Genomic DNA, 15,612 nt, shown 5'->3' on the forward strand with positions numbered 1-15,612 from the left:
CACCAAATGGCATAAAGGAAATTTAATAATAATTGTTCAATCTGGTGCTAGGCTGGATTTAGATATAGGGCAGCTGCTGTTGGCCAAGTCTCTGTTACCTGGATCCCAATCTGAGCTGGGCCAAGTCAGTGTCTGTCACCTGTGTCCCGATCTGAGCTGGGCATGGGAAGCAAAGCAGCCATGGGGGCAGGAGACCTCCCTCAGACGGGGTGAGGGTTCAGGCCCCTGCAAGGTTGCAGGGGTGAGGGTCTGTGCCCCACCTCTGTTGACTCCCAAGTTCTCTCCTAATGGCCCCTCTGCAACTGTGCCTGTCTTAGGTTGTTCCTTCCCTGAGGAATCTTACCTGTCTCTGGCTAACCAGTCATCCTCCGGGGCCAAGCAGGGTCAGGGCCTACTCAAGAATGCAAATAATCCTTTCCACTAATATTTACAGGGTAAACTAAGATTGTTGGTAGAGTATTAAATTTGACAGTAAAATAATAATCAAGTTTTCAGATTAATTTAAATAGGCTAATTGAAATAAGTGAATATTCAAGAAAATTTAATTGTACTGGACAAAAAGCTGTTCCTAAAGTGGTAACTAAAATTTCTATTGGTAGTTCATCTCATGGTAAAATTCCTGAACATGCAATGAAACTAAAGCAGTCATATTTTTGTGCAAAAAATTAAAATTTAAAGTTATCAAGACTGCATTATAAAATTTACAAAAGTCTCCATTAAACAAAAAAAAGGGGATAGTAGGGTAATATCATGTAAGGAAAAATATCCTATAAGTAAGTTACATCTAGAAAATTTTTACTTTACAAAATTAATTTTCATTTGTAATGCTAACAGCAAGACACCCATGAAAAACACACATGGTGTCTAAATAAGACAAAGGAAAATCGTTGGGGCAAAAATAAAAAGGATCCCAAATCAATTATATAGAAAAGATTCCTTTATTAACTTTTGGTTGAGAATATGTTTGTATATTTTCAGAAAACAACTCCAAGACCATGTGGATTCCTGCAACAGAGAGGAATTAACAGGTCTGCTCCAACCACGAAGACAAAAGGAGAAACAGTCCAGAGATGGAAGACGCTGACAACGCCTTGCCACGCTAGCAGTCAGCAGCTGTGCGTCGCAGCAGGTTGCCTAGGACCAAACCAGAGAGGGTCGGACCTGCATTGTCACCATGTGCCCACCATCCAGATATCATTGCTGACATGTACACATAAGGAACTGTTTGACATTGAAATGGGGACTCAGAACTGTTGGACATTGAAATTGGGACTCAAACATTTTTTGTTATTATATGTTTATTTCTAGTCTGCAGAGGCAAGATTTTTTAAAGGAAAGAAATGGGAAAAAAAATAGATACAGAGGCAAAGAAGCATTGAACAGACTGTCAAACTACAGCGGAAAGGCAGGGGAGGTTGGGGGGGGGCGGGCTGTAAGAGATCAACCGAAGGACTTGTATGCATGCATATAAGCATAACCAATGGATACAAGACACTGGGGGGGGGGGCAGGTAAAGTCATGTACTGGGGGGTAGGGGAGGCCATGGGGGAGGTCAATGGGGGGGGAAAAAGGAGACATATGTACTACTATTTGTAATACTTCAAACAATAAAATAAAAATAAAATAAAATATGAAAAAATATAATTGTTCAATCTTACTTTCCCACATATACAAAAGCAATGTTAGTTTGGTATTAATACGTCTATGTATTTTGTGTTGATACAACCATATGTTCACTTAATAAGCTATATTATGGTTGTTTCTGAAATGCAATCATACTGATATATCTTATTCTGTAATTTTCTTTTCAGGGGAATTATTTCAAGATTGGAATATATGTTCCTGTTCATTTAACATCTGCAGAATTAATATCTGCCTGATGTGACATAGCACCCATCCACTGTAACCAATCAACCATTCCTCTTGATTGATATTTAGATGTTTTCTAATTTTCTTCTATCACAACATGCTTCAATAAACATCCCTGTACACATACTATTATAAACCCTTATGTTCTTCTTCTGTATGCTAGATAGAAACTGTCAGATTTGTTTCTAAAAAGTTGCTTATTTTTCATTTTAGTACTTGATTTTTGAGCAGGTTTGAATGTGAAATCTGAAGCAAAAAAAGAAACAAGATCTTAATTTTACATATTCATAGGAAATTGAAATCTGAAACATAAAATATTGAGTATAACTTAAAGTCTCATGTTTGAAATGGCTGAAGACTGAAATCAGAAATGTGGAAAGATGACTTGTTTTCCTAAGTAACAAAATGAATCATGATTTAACAATGCAATATCAAGAATTGAAAGGCAAAGAAAAAACGTAAATCACAGAAATAAGCCATTTATGTTATTCTGTAGATAGGCAGCAGAGTTGACTCGTTATTGAAATTGTGTTTCAATACCAATTTGGAAAACTTACAGTTAAAGCCTTTTGTGGCATCTTCCCTGACCTGCTGTCCTAGACCAAGGAGGTACCCTTCCCCACACCCCTCTAGGACCCTGCCTCCTGCAAGCTAGTGTAACACAGTCCACTTGCATGTGAGGAACATGCAGTATTACATAGAGGAAGATGTATTTGTTCTGTCAATGTTTCACTTTGAGGCTGGTCTGGAAGAGATAATTTTCCTTTATCCAGTAAGATCTGAAACACCAAAACCTCTACCACTCTGTCAAGAGAGAACCAGATAAAAACTAGCATCACGAGAAAGAAGAGGAGGAATGGGGCTGGGAAAAAGGAGGGCAAAATGCCTAAGGGGCTGGGGGGAAACCAAGATGGCGGCATAAGGTATACACCTGTACGTGCTGCCTCTCACAACCACACCAAAACTACAACTAAAAGACAAAACGTCTATCACCCAGAACCACGGGAAAGCTGGCTGAGTAGAAGTTCTACAACTAGAAGGAAAGAGAAAAGAGCATTGAGACATGCACAAGCGCAGAAAAGCTGAGGTACGGAGGCACGCGAATCGGGCTGGCAACTGGCCACTGGGTGTGCTGTTTTTTTCAACCTGAAGGGAGACACAAGCTCCCAATTACTCTGAACTCCAGTTTCTGGCAAGACTCTGGGGTCCCAGACCCCTACGGGGAGAAGCTGGACTGTCTGCCATCGGGTTGGAAAGTGAGGGTGGCTTTCTTGCAGAGGTGCCTGCAGGAATCATTCTTTACTGGGCTGGGGCACGGGACGCGGAGATGCAGAGACGGCTGACTGGCAGCCATCACTGTTTGCCACGCCCTAGCCTAGTGATTTCCTGAGACCCTGCCCCACACAATTTACAAACCCACCCAAGCTCTGCTCAGCGGCTTTTGCATATAAATGCCCTATTGCAGCTTAATCTAACAAACTGCAGCTTTGGTCAGACAGTTAAAAATCTCCAAACCCCAAGCAAAGGGGAGAAATCTTCAGATCTTGCTGTAGCTCCTGCTTGGTGGCCTCAGACAGTAGCTGACCTGCACCTCATTGGAGATCCAGAAGCCAGTGTACCTAGTGGTCAGTGTGAGACGACACCAGATTTCAACTCCTCACATCCATAAGTGACACATTCAAGAGGCAGACTCAGTGAGCACCAAAACCCCACTGAAACAAGTCCTGCCCCATAAGGGTGTCTCCAGCACAGCAGTTCTTCCATTATAGACACAGAGGGTCCTCACAGCCAATTGGCCTGGAGGTCAATTCCTCCCAGTGTACCAACAGCAATCAAGGCTTAACTACACCAAGACTTTGCACTAAGCCCACAAAGGGGTGTACCAAGAGCGTCCACCTCAGGTGATAGGGGAGGCTGAACCACTGGGCCCTATAGGTCACCTACCACACAAAGCCACTCCATCAACACAAGGAAGCAGCAAAATGCGGAGACAAAGAAACATGTCACCAATGAAAGAAATGGGGGAAAGCAAACTGGACATAGAGTTCAAAACCACATTTGTAAGGTTACTCAAGAATCTTCTAAAAACCTCTGAGGAACTTAGTGAGACCTTTAAGGATCTTAATGAGAATGCCAAAAAAATGAAAAAGGAGCAGTCAGAAATTAAGCATACACTGTCTGAAATAAAGAATATACAGAAATTCAACAGTAGACCAAAGGACCCCAAGAATTAAACCAAAGATTTGAAATATGAGGAAACAAAAAACACCCAACCAGAAAAACAAAAAGAAAAAAAGAATCCAAAAATATGAAGATAGTGTAAGGAGCCTCTGGGACAACTTTAAGCGTACCAACATGCAAATTATTGGGGTGCCAGAAGAAGAGAGAGATCAAAATATTGAAAACCTATTAGAAGAAATAATAACAGAAAACTTTCCCTACCTGATGAAAGAAATAGACTTACAAGTCCAGGAAGCGCAGAGAACCCCAAACAAGAGGAATCCAAAGAGGACCACACCAACACACATCATAATTAAAATGCCAAGGGCAAAAGACAAAGAGAGAATCTTGAAAGCAGCAAGAGGAAAACAGTTAGTTACCTACAAGGGAGTATCCATATGACTGTCAGCTGATTTCTCAACAGAAACTATGCAGGCCAGAAGGGAGTGGCAAGAAATATTCAAAGTGATGAATAGTAAGAACCTACAACCAAGATTACTCTACCCAGCAAAGCTATCATTTAGAATTGAAGGTCAGATAAAGAGCTTCACAGACAAGAAAAAGCTAAAGGAGTTCATCACCACCAAACCAGGATTATATGAAAAGCTGAAGCGTATTCTTTAAGAAGAGGAAGAAGAAGAAAAAGGTAAAGATAAAAATTATGAACAACAAAATGACAACAAATACATGCCTATCAACAAGTGAATCTAAAAATCAAGTGAATAAAAAAATCTGATGAACAGAATAAACAGATGAGTATAATAGAATCAGGGGCATAGAAAGGGAGTGGACTGACAATTCTTCGGGGGGTAGGGGGTGAGATGGGTGCGGGAAGAGATTGGACAAAAATCTTACACCTATGGATGAAGACAGTGGCAGGGGGTAAGGGCATGGGGTGGGGTGGGAATCAGGTGGAGGGGAGCTATGGGGGGAAAAAAGAGGAACATCTGTAATAATCTGAACAATAAAGATTTATTTTAAAAAATGCCTAGGAGACCACTGAGAGAAGGAAAGAGGGAGGGAGGGAGACCAGATTGAGGAACCCCTTCATGCGCATCCTGACTCCAGGGGAAAAGTAAAGAACCTTTTATGCATCACCTCTGCCCTCTGTATGCAGGCTTGAGCGTCAAAGTTTTATTTCTGGTGGTGAACTGTTCCTTCCTGCCCTTCCAAGTTTTAAGGGCATAGCTAAGGGGTTGCGTTTGCAATGTGCATGGCGTGATTCTACAATAACGTGCTCTTCTTTGCACCAGAAGATAGTGCTACTTATTCATCTTCGTGGTACATGTTGTTTTCTATTCACAGGGATGGTTTTACACTAATCCTGTTACTTCATTTCCTTGGATTCCATGGTGACCAGCTGGTCCCCTGTGCAGGCAGCTGCTTGAGATTGTGGAATAGCTAATTGGCCAGCAGTGCGCATGAGCCTGTGACCTCCACCTCAGGGATTGAGCGCTCAATCATCAACTGAGTGTGGGCTTCAGTCACTCAGAGCTGGACAGTCAGGGCTCCAGCAATGATTAATTTTGAAAAGTCATGCAGTGTCCATGTCTTCACTTAACCTCAATTTGTTATCCATAAAATGGGAATAACAATTGCTCTCAAGTGTTTTGGGGGAGGCTTAAATGAGCTAAAATATTTAAAACATGTACCTCAATAAGTAAACACTCACTCTTTGGCACCCCCTGATAAAAATCAAATACCATGGTGTCTTTCCTTTGGAAGTAATTCTTAGGTGTGTCTACCTAAGAAGTAGCTGGCTACACTGAGCAGTAAGCAGTGGTAACAGAAAAGCCTTCTTCACATCAGTGTGCGAAAATAGGTGTGTGGGTGCTTATGGAAAGCCTTACACAAAATTTAAAGCCACCTGGGGTGCAATCAAATATCTCCGATTGCACCTCAGAGAATCCTGAGAATGTCTGTGTTTGGTACAATTTTTTTGTCTGACTCCTAGTTTGAGTCAGAGTTTAAACCTATCTCTTCATTTCTAGTCTAGTCATCTACCTCTGATAAACTGTTCTTCCTTTTGAATTTGTCTGTTAGATTGTGCCACTGTCAGAGACCTGAAATATAATCATACCCTTTACCAGTTGGTGGATATCTGGTCTTCATTCATTTTCTTGTTTGTTTTGTTTTGTTTTGTTAATCCTCACTTGAGGATATCTTTCCATTGATTTTTAGAGATTTGAAGGGAAGGAGAAGGGAGATGCTGAGAGAGGGAGACAGAGAGAGGAGAAGGAGGAGGTGGAGGAGGGGGCAGAGAGAGAGAGGTGAGAAAGACACATGGATTGGTTACCTCCTGCATCCACTCTGACAGGGACTGGGGATCAAACCTGCACCCAGATGCATGCCATGGACTGGGAATCAAATCCTCAACCTTTCAGTGCATGGTCTGATTCTCTAACCACTGATCACACCAACCAGGGCTGGCCTTCATTCTTAATTTCTTTAATCATATTAAAGTTTCCATACTATAATTCCATCTCATAAGACTTTCAGAGAACACCAAAAAACTTTCTCTGCACAGATTAAAAATAATGACACTGAGTCATTTCCTTCATTGCTCTTTGAATTCCCATATAAAGTTATCTACCAAATATACCTTGCCTGTTCTACCAAGTGTGCCTGCGTAACATGGGTTAATGCCTCTGACATTAGTCACCATTAATTGCTCAAGAGTTGAGATCAGGTAGGCAATCACTGAGTTCATCTGTAAAAAAAAAAAATGACTATAGTCATATTAAGGAATAAAAGGCCCCATGGCTACCAAATGACTGCAAACTATTTCAGGAGAACTGAGAGTATTTCATAGTAACATATATTGTCCCAAACTCTGAAAACTCCAGAGAGCAGGCAGTTTGAATAATTCTTTTACTTTACCCTTCAATGGGTCATTGTTTTTCCACTTAGGAGTCTCTCTCTCTTTTTAAGAACATAGTTTAATAGAGTCTGTCCTACTCCAAATTCTGTGCTTCTTTGATTTTTAAATAGAATTTGTGGTTTGAATTAAACCCTACATTTTGAAAATTGACTTTATTTGAAAAAGGTTTCCCTACTATTTTTTTTTTTTTTCCTACGCTGGCATTCATTGAGATAGAAAAGAGGAAAGGAGCCACACAGGTATTTTGGAGGTAAGTAGCTCTTTTAGGACAATTTCTCTCTTTGTCTCTTGGGGAGCTTTGGCTAGGGCTGTGCTCTGGAAGAAGTTAGACTCTGGAAGTAGGTTTCCAGAACTTGGGCATTAAGCAAATATGCACTGTATCCAAGGCATCTGACCGTCCAAAGTTGTACTTTGCCAAATGCAAGGAGGGAAACTACTAAAATCTGTTCAAGTTGTCATGACAGACAGGGCCACATGGAAAGTGCTGGAAAAATTCCTCCTTAGACTATAATTGCCTTGATGGACAGAAACACTGCCTTCCATCAGCTGTGGTATGCGATGGCCCAGTGTTTTGAGGCAGTGCTCAGGGTTTATTGTTTAAGGTCTCAAAGCAAAATTAAAATGGGACATTAAAAATACTGTTTGCCTGAAGGAGCTAATTATATTTTATTTCATTTTATTTATAGTGTCAGTTTCCTTCATCCCTGAGTACATAATGTGTACACAGTTTGATGATATATATATATATATAAAAGAAACCACAACCAAGGTATAGTTATGTGATTTATTTATGGTCATGTAGATGAAGTTGCCCAGTGGATGCAATGCTCTCTTCTAATTGAGCATCAGGGTACCGTAGAGAGTAGTTGAGCATGGACGTCAGCAAGGCCCTGTAGCATAATGGTTAAGGTTCAGCATCTGGAGCGAGGCTGCCTGGGTTTGAATTCTGCTCCATACATCTCTGTGCCTCAGCTTTCCTGCCTATAAAATCACTACAGCAATTATACCTAACTCGTCAGGTTGTTTTGAGAATGAAATAAATTAATATGCACATTTTAAAGTGCTCCAAATAGTATCTTGCATAAAGTAGGTGCTATATTTCTTAGTTGCAGTGATTATTTTTACATTTTCATTATCATTGAGAATCCAGGATTATGTGTCACTAAACGTGGTTCTCTGTAATGAAAAAGCTGATCACAAATTTGGCAAATTCTCTCTCTCTCTGTTCTTTCATTCTCTCCCTCTCTCCCTCTCACTGTTTCTTTCTCTTGCTTTTTCTCTTTTACTCCCTTCACCTGGCACTCTGGCTTCGTACCCACATTGAGATACTTGATATGTCCAGTCTTTCCCTCTGTAGTGTTTTTAATGGCAATGAAGTGGGCAGATCCGAGTTGTCGTGGGGACGGTGGCAGGGCTGTGCTGTCCACCTCTTGAGTACGGAAAGGTAAATGCTTCAGTTGTTAGGGGCTCCCACTCCATACCCACCCCCACGCCTAAGAGGAAGGAACATTTCTCTGTGCGGGGGTGGCTTTCATGTTGGAAGGGAATGGCTGATGGAGTTATTTTTGTTCCCCACAAATGTGGATGTTTAAAATAGTGCTTTATTCAATCGGCATAAGTGACACATAGACTATGTATAGTGGTGGAACTGGGCCTGCCAGGTGATGAAGGCCAGATCTCACCAAAACTAAGAGTCGTTGTTCTCCACTGATAACACCCAAGGGATCTTTCCTGAAAATGGCCAGCAAAGAGCCCCCATCGAGGGCTGCCTGGCAAATTCACTGGCCTAGCCACTGAACTGTTTGAAATGGATATACCTTGGAGCCAGTGAACTGGGACTTTGGCTTCGTGTCCAGGGGGCATGCCAGCGGGTCACATTTCCTCTCTGAACCCCCCTCCAGGCAGCACTGTACTCCTGAAGGGTAAGTGTGTCCGTTGTTCTTTCGAGCCTCTTGACTCGGTGCCCTGCAGGGCTGGCATTCAGCCAGCGAAACCGAATCAGGAGGCTGCAGCTCAGGCGATAGTTAATTGGAGGTTTATTGTCTTGTCATGGTTTTAGAAGTTTAGAGACCTTTTTTTTTTTTTTTTTTGAGATTGATTGGATATTGTTGGGAGTTGAAGTAGTGTCAATTTTGACCTCATGTGCTCCTTTTTAGTGACTACAATTAAAGTTTATTTAAAGTATTATTTTTAAATTCTTTGAAAATTGCCCTTTTGTACTTCAAGTCAGCACAGTGAGGATTCTAGAAGGGACTCTTCCTATTTTGAAACAAACAGACTATGTTTCATGGAGTGTAAGTTTTGGAAAAAGGGGATGGAATGTTTAATCCTATGAAAAGTTTTCTTATCAGAATTCATCTGATCTGAGGTGAACGAGAAGAAAATACTTAGCTTTTGAGGCAAACATGAAACTTACCATATGTCCAAGAGAGATTTCAAAGTCCTTGTGGATTGTCCTTAAATGGATTTGAGATGCAATGCAGAGCTTGGATTTTATTTAAGACGGGGGGAGGGGGGAGGGGGGAAATCCATTGAATCAGACGAGAGTGAAAGTGGCAGTGAGTGAAGAGTAAGGTCACACCTCTCAGACACCATTATGATAGACGCACAGGACATTTGGTTGAGAACCCACATGCCTCCTCCACCCTCAACTTTCTCTTTTCATCTTAGAGCCTCCTCTGTACCCTCAAGTGTGTTTCACTATGACTAGGGAATAGACACTAAAAATATTTCTGGAATGACGTGACCCACTCTCGCCCCATCCAGGAAAAGGACGAGGCTTCACAAGAAACAGCACATACTTTCCTTCCCTTTCTGGGAGCCCAGGGGTCGACCTACAGATGCTGCTCCTTCCATGGCCGATGGCTGCCGACGGTGCCAAGCGAACAACTGGACAGGACAGCTCAGCTACAGAAAGGTGGCCACAGTCTCGGCCAGAGCAGCAGCCCCCCAGCCACAGACCACCTCTGCCGCCCCATCCAGGAGCCTTCCCACCTCCCTCAGCCTTGCCTGGGCCCCGCCACAGGGGCTGAAGAACTGGGAGGTGGTGTCTACAGCCTTGGGGCCAGTCCAGGCACGCAGGATTCTGCTCCGGGCAACTCTGCGGCCCCTCCAGGGCCAGGGAGGGACCCAGGACAACCCCAGCGCTCACCACTGTCTCTTCCTCTCCCTGATACCTGGGCGAGGGCTCAGAATGGAAGCCGCTGCTCCTGAGCCGAATCCGCAGGCCAGACTGAGGGAGGTGGGGGACGGGGTGAGCGGAGCTCAAGATAGCCAGGAGCTAAAGCAGCAGCTGCAGCCGCTGCCGGAGCCATCAGCCTCCTCCCAGCAAGAAGCGAAGTATGTGGAGATGTGTGCTTCCGACCGAGTCCAGAGGGAGAGGCCCCGGGCCATGGAACTGACTCCGGAGTGCGCACATGGGGGTCCAAGAGCCTCTAGGAGTCCCGAGGAGAAAGCCCAAGAGGAGCCCAGCAGTCAAGAGTGCAAGGCTCCGACCCCCCAGAGGAACCCTGCTTCTTTGGAGCTCACCAGATCCCAGCTCTCTGGCACTGATGAGGGCAGCAACTTCTCCTCCTCCTCTTCCTCCTCCTCCCCTTCCTCCTCCTCCCCGGTGGACAAAGCAGAAGGTGGCCTTTTCAAGGATGAAGCCAGCACATCAACAGGGGCGCTGGCCACCTCGTCCTCCTCTTTAGGCTTTGAGAGTGACAGTGGTGAGAGTGCAGGGAGCTGCCAGCCCAGGGGAGGAGTGGGAGAGGGAAAGGCAGGAGGAGGTGGAGGTGGAGGAGGACGAGGAGCAGCGGAGGGAGAAGATGGAACAGAGTGCAGGGACATTATTGCCAAGTCCCAGGGAAGCAGGGGCCCCCCAACACACGAGGAGGCTCACTACATCACCACCCACGAGATCCAGCTGAGCGAGGTGGAGCAGGACATGGACTTCGACGTGGGGCTCGCCTCCCGCTGGGATTTCGAGGACAACAACGTGATCTACTCATTCGTGGACTATGCTTCCTTTGGTGGCAGCGACGAGACCCCGGGGGACATCACCACCCCAACCGAAGAGGAGGACAACAGCTGCTACCTCAGCACCACTCCCAGCACCAACGCCACCCGAACGCCCAGCCCCTTCAGCAGTGACCCTCCCCGCCCCGGCTCAGGCAGCAGCGGTCGAGACACCAGCAGCACGGAAGTGGGCAGCGGCCCTTCTGACGGCGGCCCCACGCCCCCACCCCCTGGGCCTGGCACTGCCCCCGGGCCCGAGCCCTTGCCGGAGCCCCCGGAGGCAGTGTCAGGGGCAGCCGCCGCCGCAAGCAGCTGTGGGAGTGCAGCAAGCCAGATCCTCCTATCAATCAAACCGACTTCCCGGGCTATAAATGAGCCTAGCAACGTGCGTGCAAAGCAAAACAGTATTTATGCTGCCAAGCATGAAGGCGACATGAGCCTCCGCATCTCCACAGCTGCTGAACAGCGTTCAAGTCCCCTGAAGCAAGACCCGGCTGCAGCCGTGGCTCAGGACCATGCAAAGAAATTCATCGCTGTCCCTGCTCGCCTGCAAACCCGCTGCGGGGCGGTGCGGGCCAAGGAGCTGGTGGACTATTCCAGCGGGGCCTCCAGCGCCGTGAGCGAACTGGACGATGCGGACAAAGAGGTGGGTAACCTGACCTCCCGGGCCTTCCGGAGCCTCGCGTACCCCTACTTCGAGGCTCTGAACATCAGCTCCCGGGAGTCCTCCACACTCTCAGAAGTCGGCTTTGGGCGTTGGTCCACCTTCCTGGACCTAAAATGCGGGGGCGTGGGGGCCCGGGTGGAGCAGAGCCTGCTGCGGAGCAGCGCGGCCTCTGTGGCCGCAGGGCTTCGGAAGGGCAGCGCGGCCAGGCCAGCTGCAGACCAGCTCTACATCCACTCCAGGAAGTCCCAGACCAAGGCCCTGGAGTTCGTGGTCAGCAAAGTAGAGGGGGAGATCAAACATGTGGAGACGCCTCTGTGTTTCCAGAAGCAGGTCCAGACGGGCTCTCGCGTGGTCACCCTTCTGGAGCCTCTGAATTTACGCAGCGAGAGCAAAGCCAGCTCCACCGCCGGGCCCTGCAGGGCCACCAAAGGCTCCGGCAAAGGCCCCGGCTCGGTGTACACAGATGACGGCTCGGAGACCCCCGAGAGCAGCAAGCCTGCCCCCCGCGCCGAGGGCCCCCAGAAGAAGTCCAAGTTTGCTTCCAGTCTGCTCAAAAATGTCATCTCCAAGAAGATGCAGCGGGAGCATGAGTTCAAGATGGAGAGGGGCGAGGTCACGGACACATCCCACCAGAACCTCTCCAGCGCGTGCAAGGAGCTGGAGGGCGCCCCCGGAGGCGAGAGGCCGCGGGACAGGGGCCTGCAGAGGCAGAGCTCTCGCCACTCAGAGGCCAGCTCCGAGTACACGGTGCTCAGCGTGTCCGATGCAGGTGGGGAGGGGTCCGTGGTGGGGTCCAAGTCCCCCATCTTCAAAGCCAGTGCTCCTCGGGAGAGCCATGCAGGCTCTGCCCGAAATGCCGCCGACGGACACACAGAGGAGGTGTGTGAGATTAAAAAGAGCGCATCAGAGACCGTCAAGGGCATCTTCCTCCGCAGTCAGAACAGTGCATTCCGGTCCTGGAAGGAGAAAGAGGCCGAGAAACGGGAAGACAAAGCCCCCGTTGGGAAGCTGAAACTCCCCAAAGGGGGCGACTGGAGGGCTGATCTCGGGGAGGTCTCGGCCAGCAAGCCCACCATCATGTCTCGTCTCTTTGTCCCCAACATCCAGCAGACACCCAAAGAGAAGCAGCCGGGGAAGCAGGCCACCAAGTACCCTGCTGCCCAGGCCACCTCCACGGCAGTGATCGGGCCCAAGGCCCCGGAAATCAAGATACGGCTGGGCAGTGTGCAGCAGCCAAACTCGGACTTCAACATTGCCAAGCTGCTCACTCCCAAACTGGCCGGCGGCAGCTCCTCCAGCCTCCTCAAGACAGTTGAGGACAACACCAGGGGGCAACAGAAACTCTTCCGGGGGGACAACCTGGAAAAGGTGCCCCAATTCCAGGTGAGGGACGTCAGAGACAAGTCCAAGGCTCAGGGCCCCCTCCACCAGGTGAGAGACGTCAGGAAGCTAATCAAAGGGTCGGGAGACAGCAGTGACAAGGGCAGCGTTACCCCAGAGCAGGGGCTGAGCGGGGCCAAGCCCAGGCAGCTGGCTGCTGCCGCTGGCGGATCCAGATCCCTGTCCCCCTTGGTGATTACGTGCCAGGCCGTGGTGAACCAGAGGGAGGACAGCATGGACCGGGAGCCGAGGGAGAGCCTGGGCAGAGGGGGCAGTGGCGGCTTGAACCCCTCCTCGCCAGAAGGGACGGTCTTAGTTCACAGGGCATCTGGGAGGCTGCCCGTGGCCACCATCGCTCCCAATAAGCCAGAGCAGGGCTCCTACCTGCCTGTGCTCAAGATCATCTCCAAGGCTTCTGCTCAGAAGACCCCAGAGAAGGCCAAGGACGAGGAGGTCAAGGAGGAAGGGAAAGGCCCCAAGCCATCGCGGAACGCCCTGGAGAAGCTGACGGCCGCGGTGAGGTCCATGGAAGAGCTGTACAGCTTCAACAGGAACGAGTGGAAGCGCAAAAGCGACCCCTTGCCCATGATGACGGACAGCCACGTCCTGTCGCTCATTGCGAGTGAGGAGAGAGAAGGGGCTGGCGGGGCTGAGGGGGACCCCGACAAGCTGGCCAAACGGCTGGGTGAGGTGGGAGAGCAGGGCACAGGCCACAAAGACGGAGTGGTCCTGCGAGCGGCCCCCTTGGAGCGTCTGCAGCGGAGAAACTCCAACCCGAGCTCCGAGAGCGTGTCTGCCCGTGCAGCTGCCTTTGAGAACCTGGCCAGGGAGCGGCCCCGATCCCTCTATATTCCCCCAGTCCACAAAGATGGGGAGAGAACCCAGGCCCTGCAGCCCCTCCCACCACTCCCCAGCAACAGGAACGTGTTCACAGTGAGTGCCAGCAGCATCCAGAAAACTGGGGGTGTCGCTGGCAAGTTCCCCCAAGGGCTTTCTCCAGAGAGTCCTTCAGCAACAAAGGGCAGCAAGTCTCAGGGACTCCGGTCCCTCAAGATCTCTCCGGCCACCCGGGCACCACTTGATGAGGTGCCCACCAGGAAAAATGGCAGCACCTTGGAAAAGAGCAACAGTGACTGTGAAAATTACCTGACCATCCCCCTTAAAGGAAGCTCTGCAGCGGGGCCTGGGGCGAGGAGGGAGGGGCCCCCAGCCTCCTCCGCAGCCACTCTCTGCAGCTTGCCCCCTCTGAGTGCTCGCAGTCAGGCCCCCAGTTGTCCCAAAGGTTCCCAGGTCAGTGGAACCAGCCGGCCAGCTTGGCCTACCAAACCTGACAACCCACGGCAGTCGGTAGCTGCCCCTTCAGGGCCCCAGAGCCCTGGGCATCCCCCCACTGCTATCTACCACCAGCAGCCACTGCCCTTTCCCCTGCAGGGGGCCCAGCCCCAGGTCCTTTGCTTCTCCCCACCTGGCATGCCTGCCCCAGCACCTGCAGGCCCAGCTCCGGTCCCCACAGATGCCTTCCAGCAGCCACAGCCTCAGCAGACCCAGCGAAAGATGCTGCTGGATGTGACGACTGGCCAGTACTACCTGGTGGACACACCGGTACAGCCCATGACCCGGAGACTATTTGACCCCGAGACAGGGCAGTATGTGGATGTGCCCGTGACCTCCCAGCAGCAAGCAGTGGCTCCCATGTCCCTCCCTGTGCCTCCCTTGGCCCTGAGTCCTGGGGCCTATGGACCCACCTACATGATCTACCCTGGGTTTCTGCCCCCAGTGTTGCCTACCAGTGCCTTGCAGCCCACACCAGTTGCTCATACTCCAGGGGGAAGTGAGCTCTCTCAGATGGCTGCAGAGAGTCCCAGCAAAGAGCCAGCTGCCAAGTTCACCGAGGCCCCATACTTCATGGCCTCTGGTCAGTCTCCCACCTCCGCTTCTTCCTCGGCCCCAGCAGCCACATCCCAGCTGGTGGGGGCCAAGGGTTTCGCCCAGCTGCACGGCAAACCTGTCATCAGCATCACTTCCCAGCCCCTGGGGCCGAGGATCATCGCGCCCCCCTCCTTTGATGGCACCACCATGAGCTTTGTGGTGGAGCACAGATGACGGGCAGTCACCAGGAAGCAGGATGGAGCCGCTGCTGGTGAGTGAGTGGACTTTGATACTCAGCTTTAAGGGATCCAGAGCAGTCCTGTTTCTCTGTTTGAAATGGCAGGTTTACAGCAGAGGCGGCTGTCTAGAAATGGGCATTTTGGAAAAATAGAACAAAACCCCACCCAAATGATTAAGGAGCTAATTTTTTTTTTTTTGCCATGCCTCCTCCTCTCCACACTCCTCAGTCCCTGAGGCCTTTCCCCTTTGACCTTTCAAATGGCCTGTATGTTTTTCTCACCGTGAGTCGGAGAAACGTGAACCTTGGATCTGTCAGGTTAGCCTTTGGTGAAGGTTGACAGGGGAGAGAAACAAAAGCCCCATCCAGATTTTATGGAGTGAGCCTCTATTCCTGGCAGCCTCCGCGGCAGAAGGCGGAACATCCTGAGAGATCATTGGGAACGCTGTTAACGGGCTTGCTCCTCATTTTCTTGTTAGGGGGTTTTCT

The 15,612-nt window shown here is 49.0% G+C and overlaps 1 protein-coding gene across 1 annotated transcript; it reads left to right on the forward strand.

The window, feature by feature from the left end:
* Nucleotides 1-5,138: 5,138 nt before the first annotated feature.
* Nucleotides 5,139-15,119, forward strand: LOC308241759 (uncharacterized protein C4orf54; the record flags this gene model as incomplete). Its single annotated transcript, XM_080655333.1, has 3 exons — nucleotides 5,139-5,164; nucleotides 8,827-8,892; nucleotides 9,737-15,119. The coding sequence occupies 3 exons, from the start codon at nucleotides 5,139-5,141 to the stop codon at nucleotides 15,117-15,119; spliced, it is 5,475 nt and encodes a 1,824-aa protein (XP_080511459.1).
* Between the last annotated feature and the right edge of the window lie 493 nt (nucleotides 15,120-15,612).

The sequence above is a fragment of the Plecotus auritus genome, assembly GCF_963455305.1.
Source record: "Plecotus auritus genome assembly, chromosome: 1".
NCBI lineage: Eukaryota > Metazoa > Chordata > Mammalia > Chiroptera > Vespertilionidae > Plecotus > Plecotus auritus.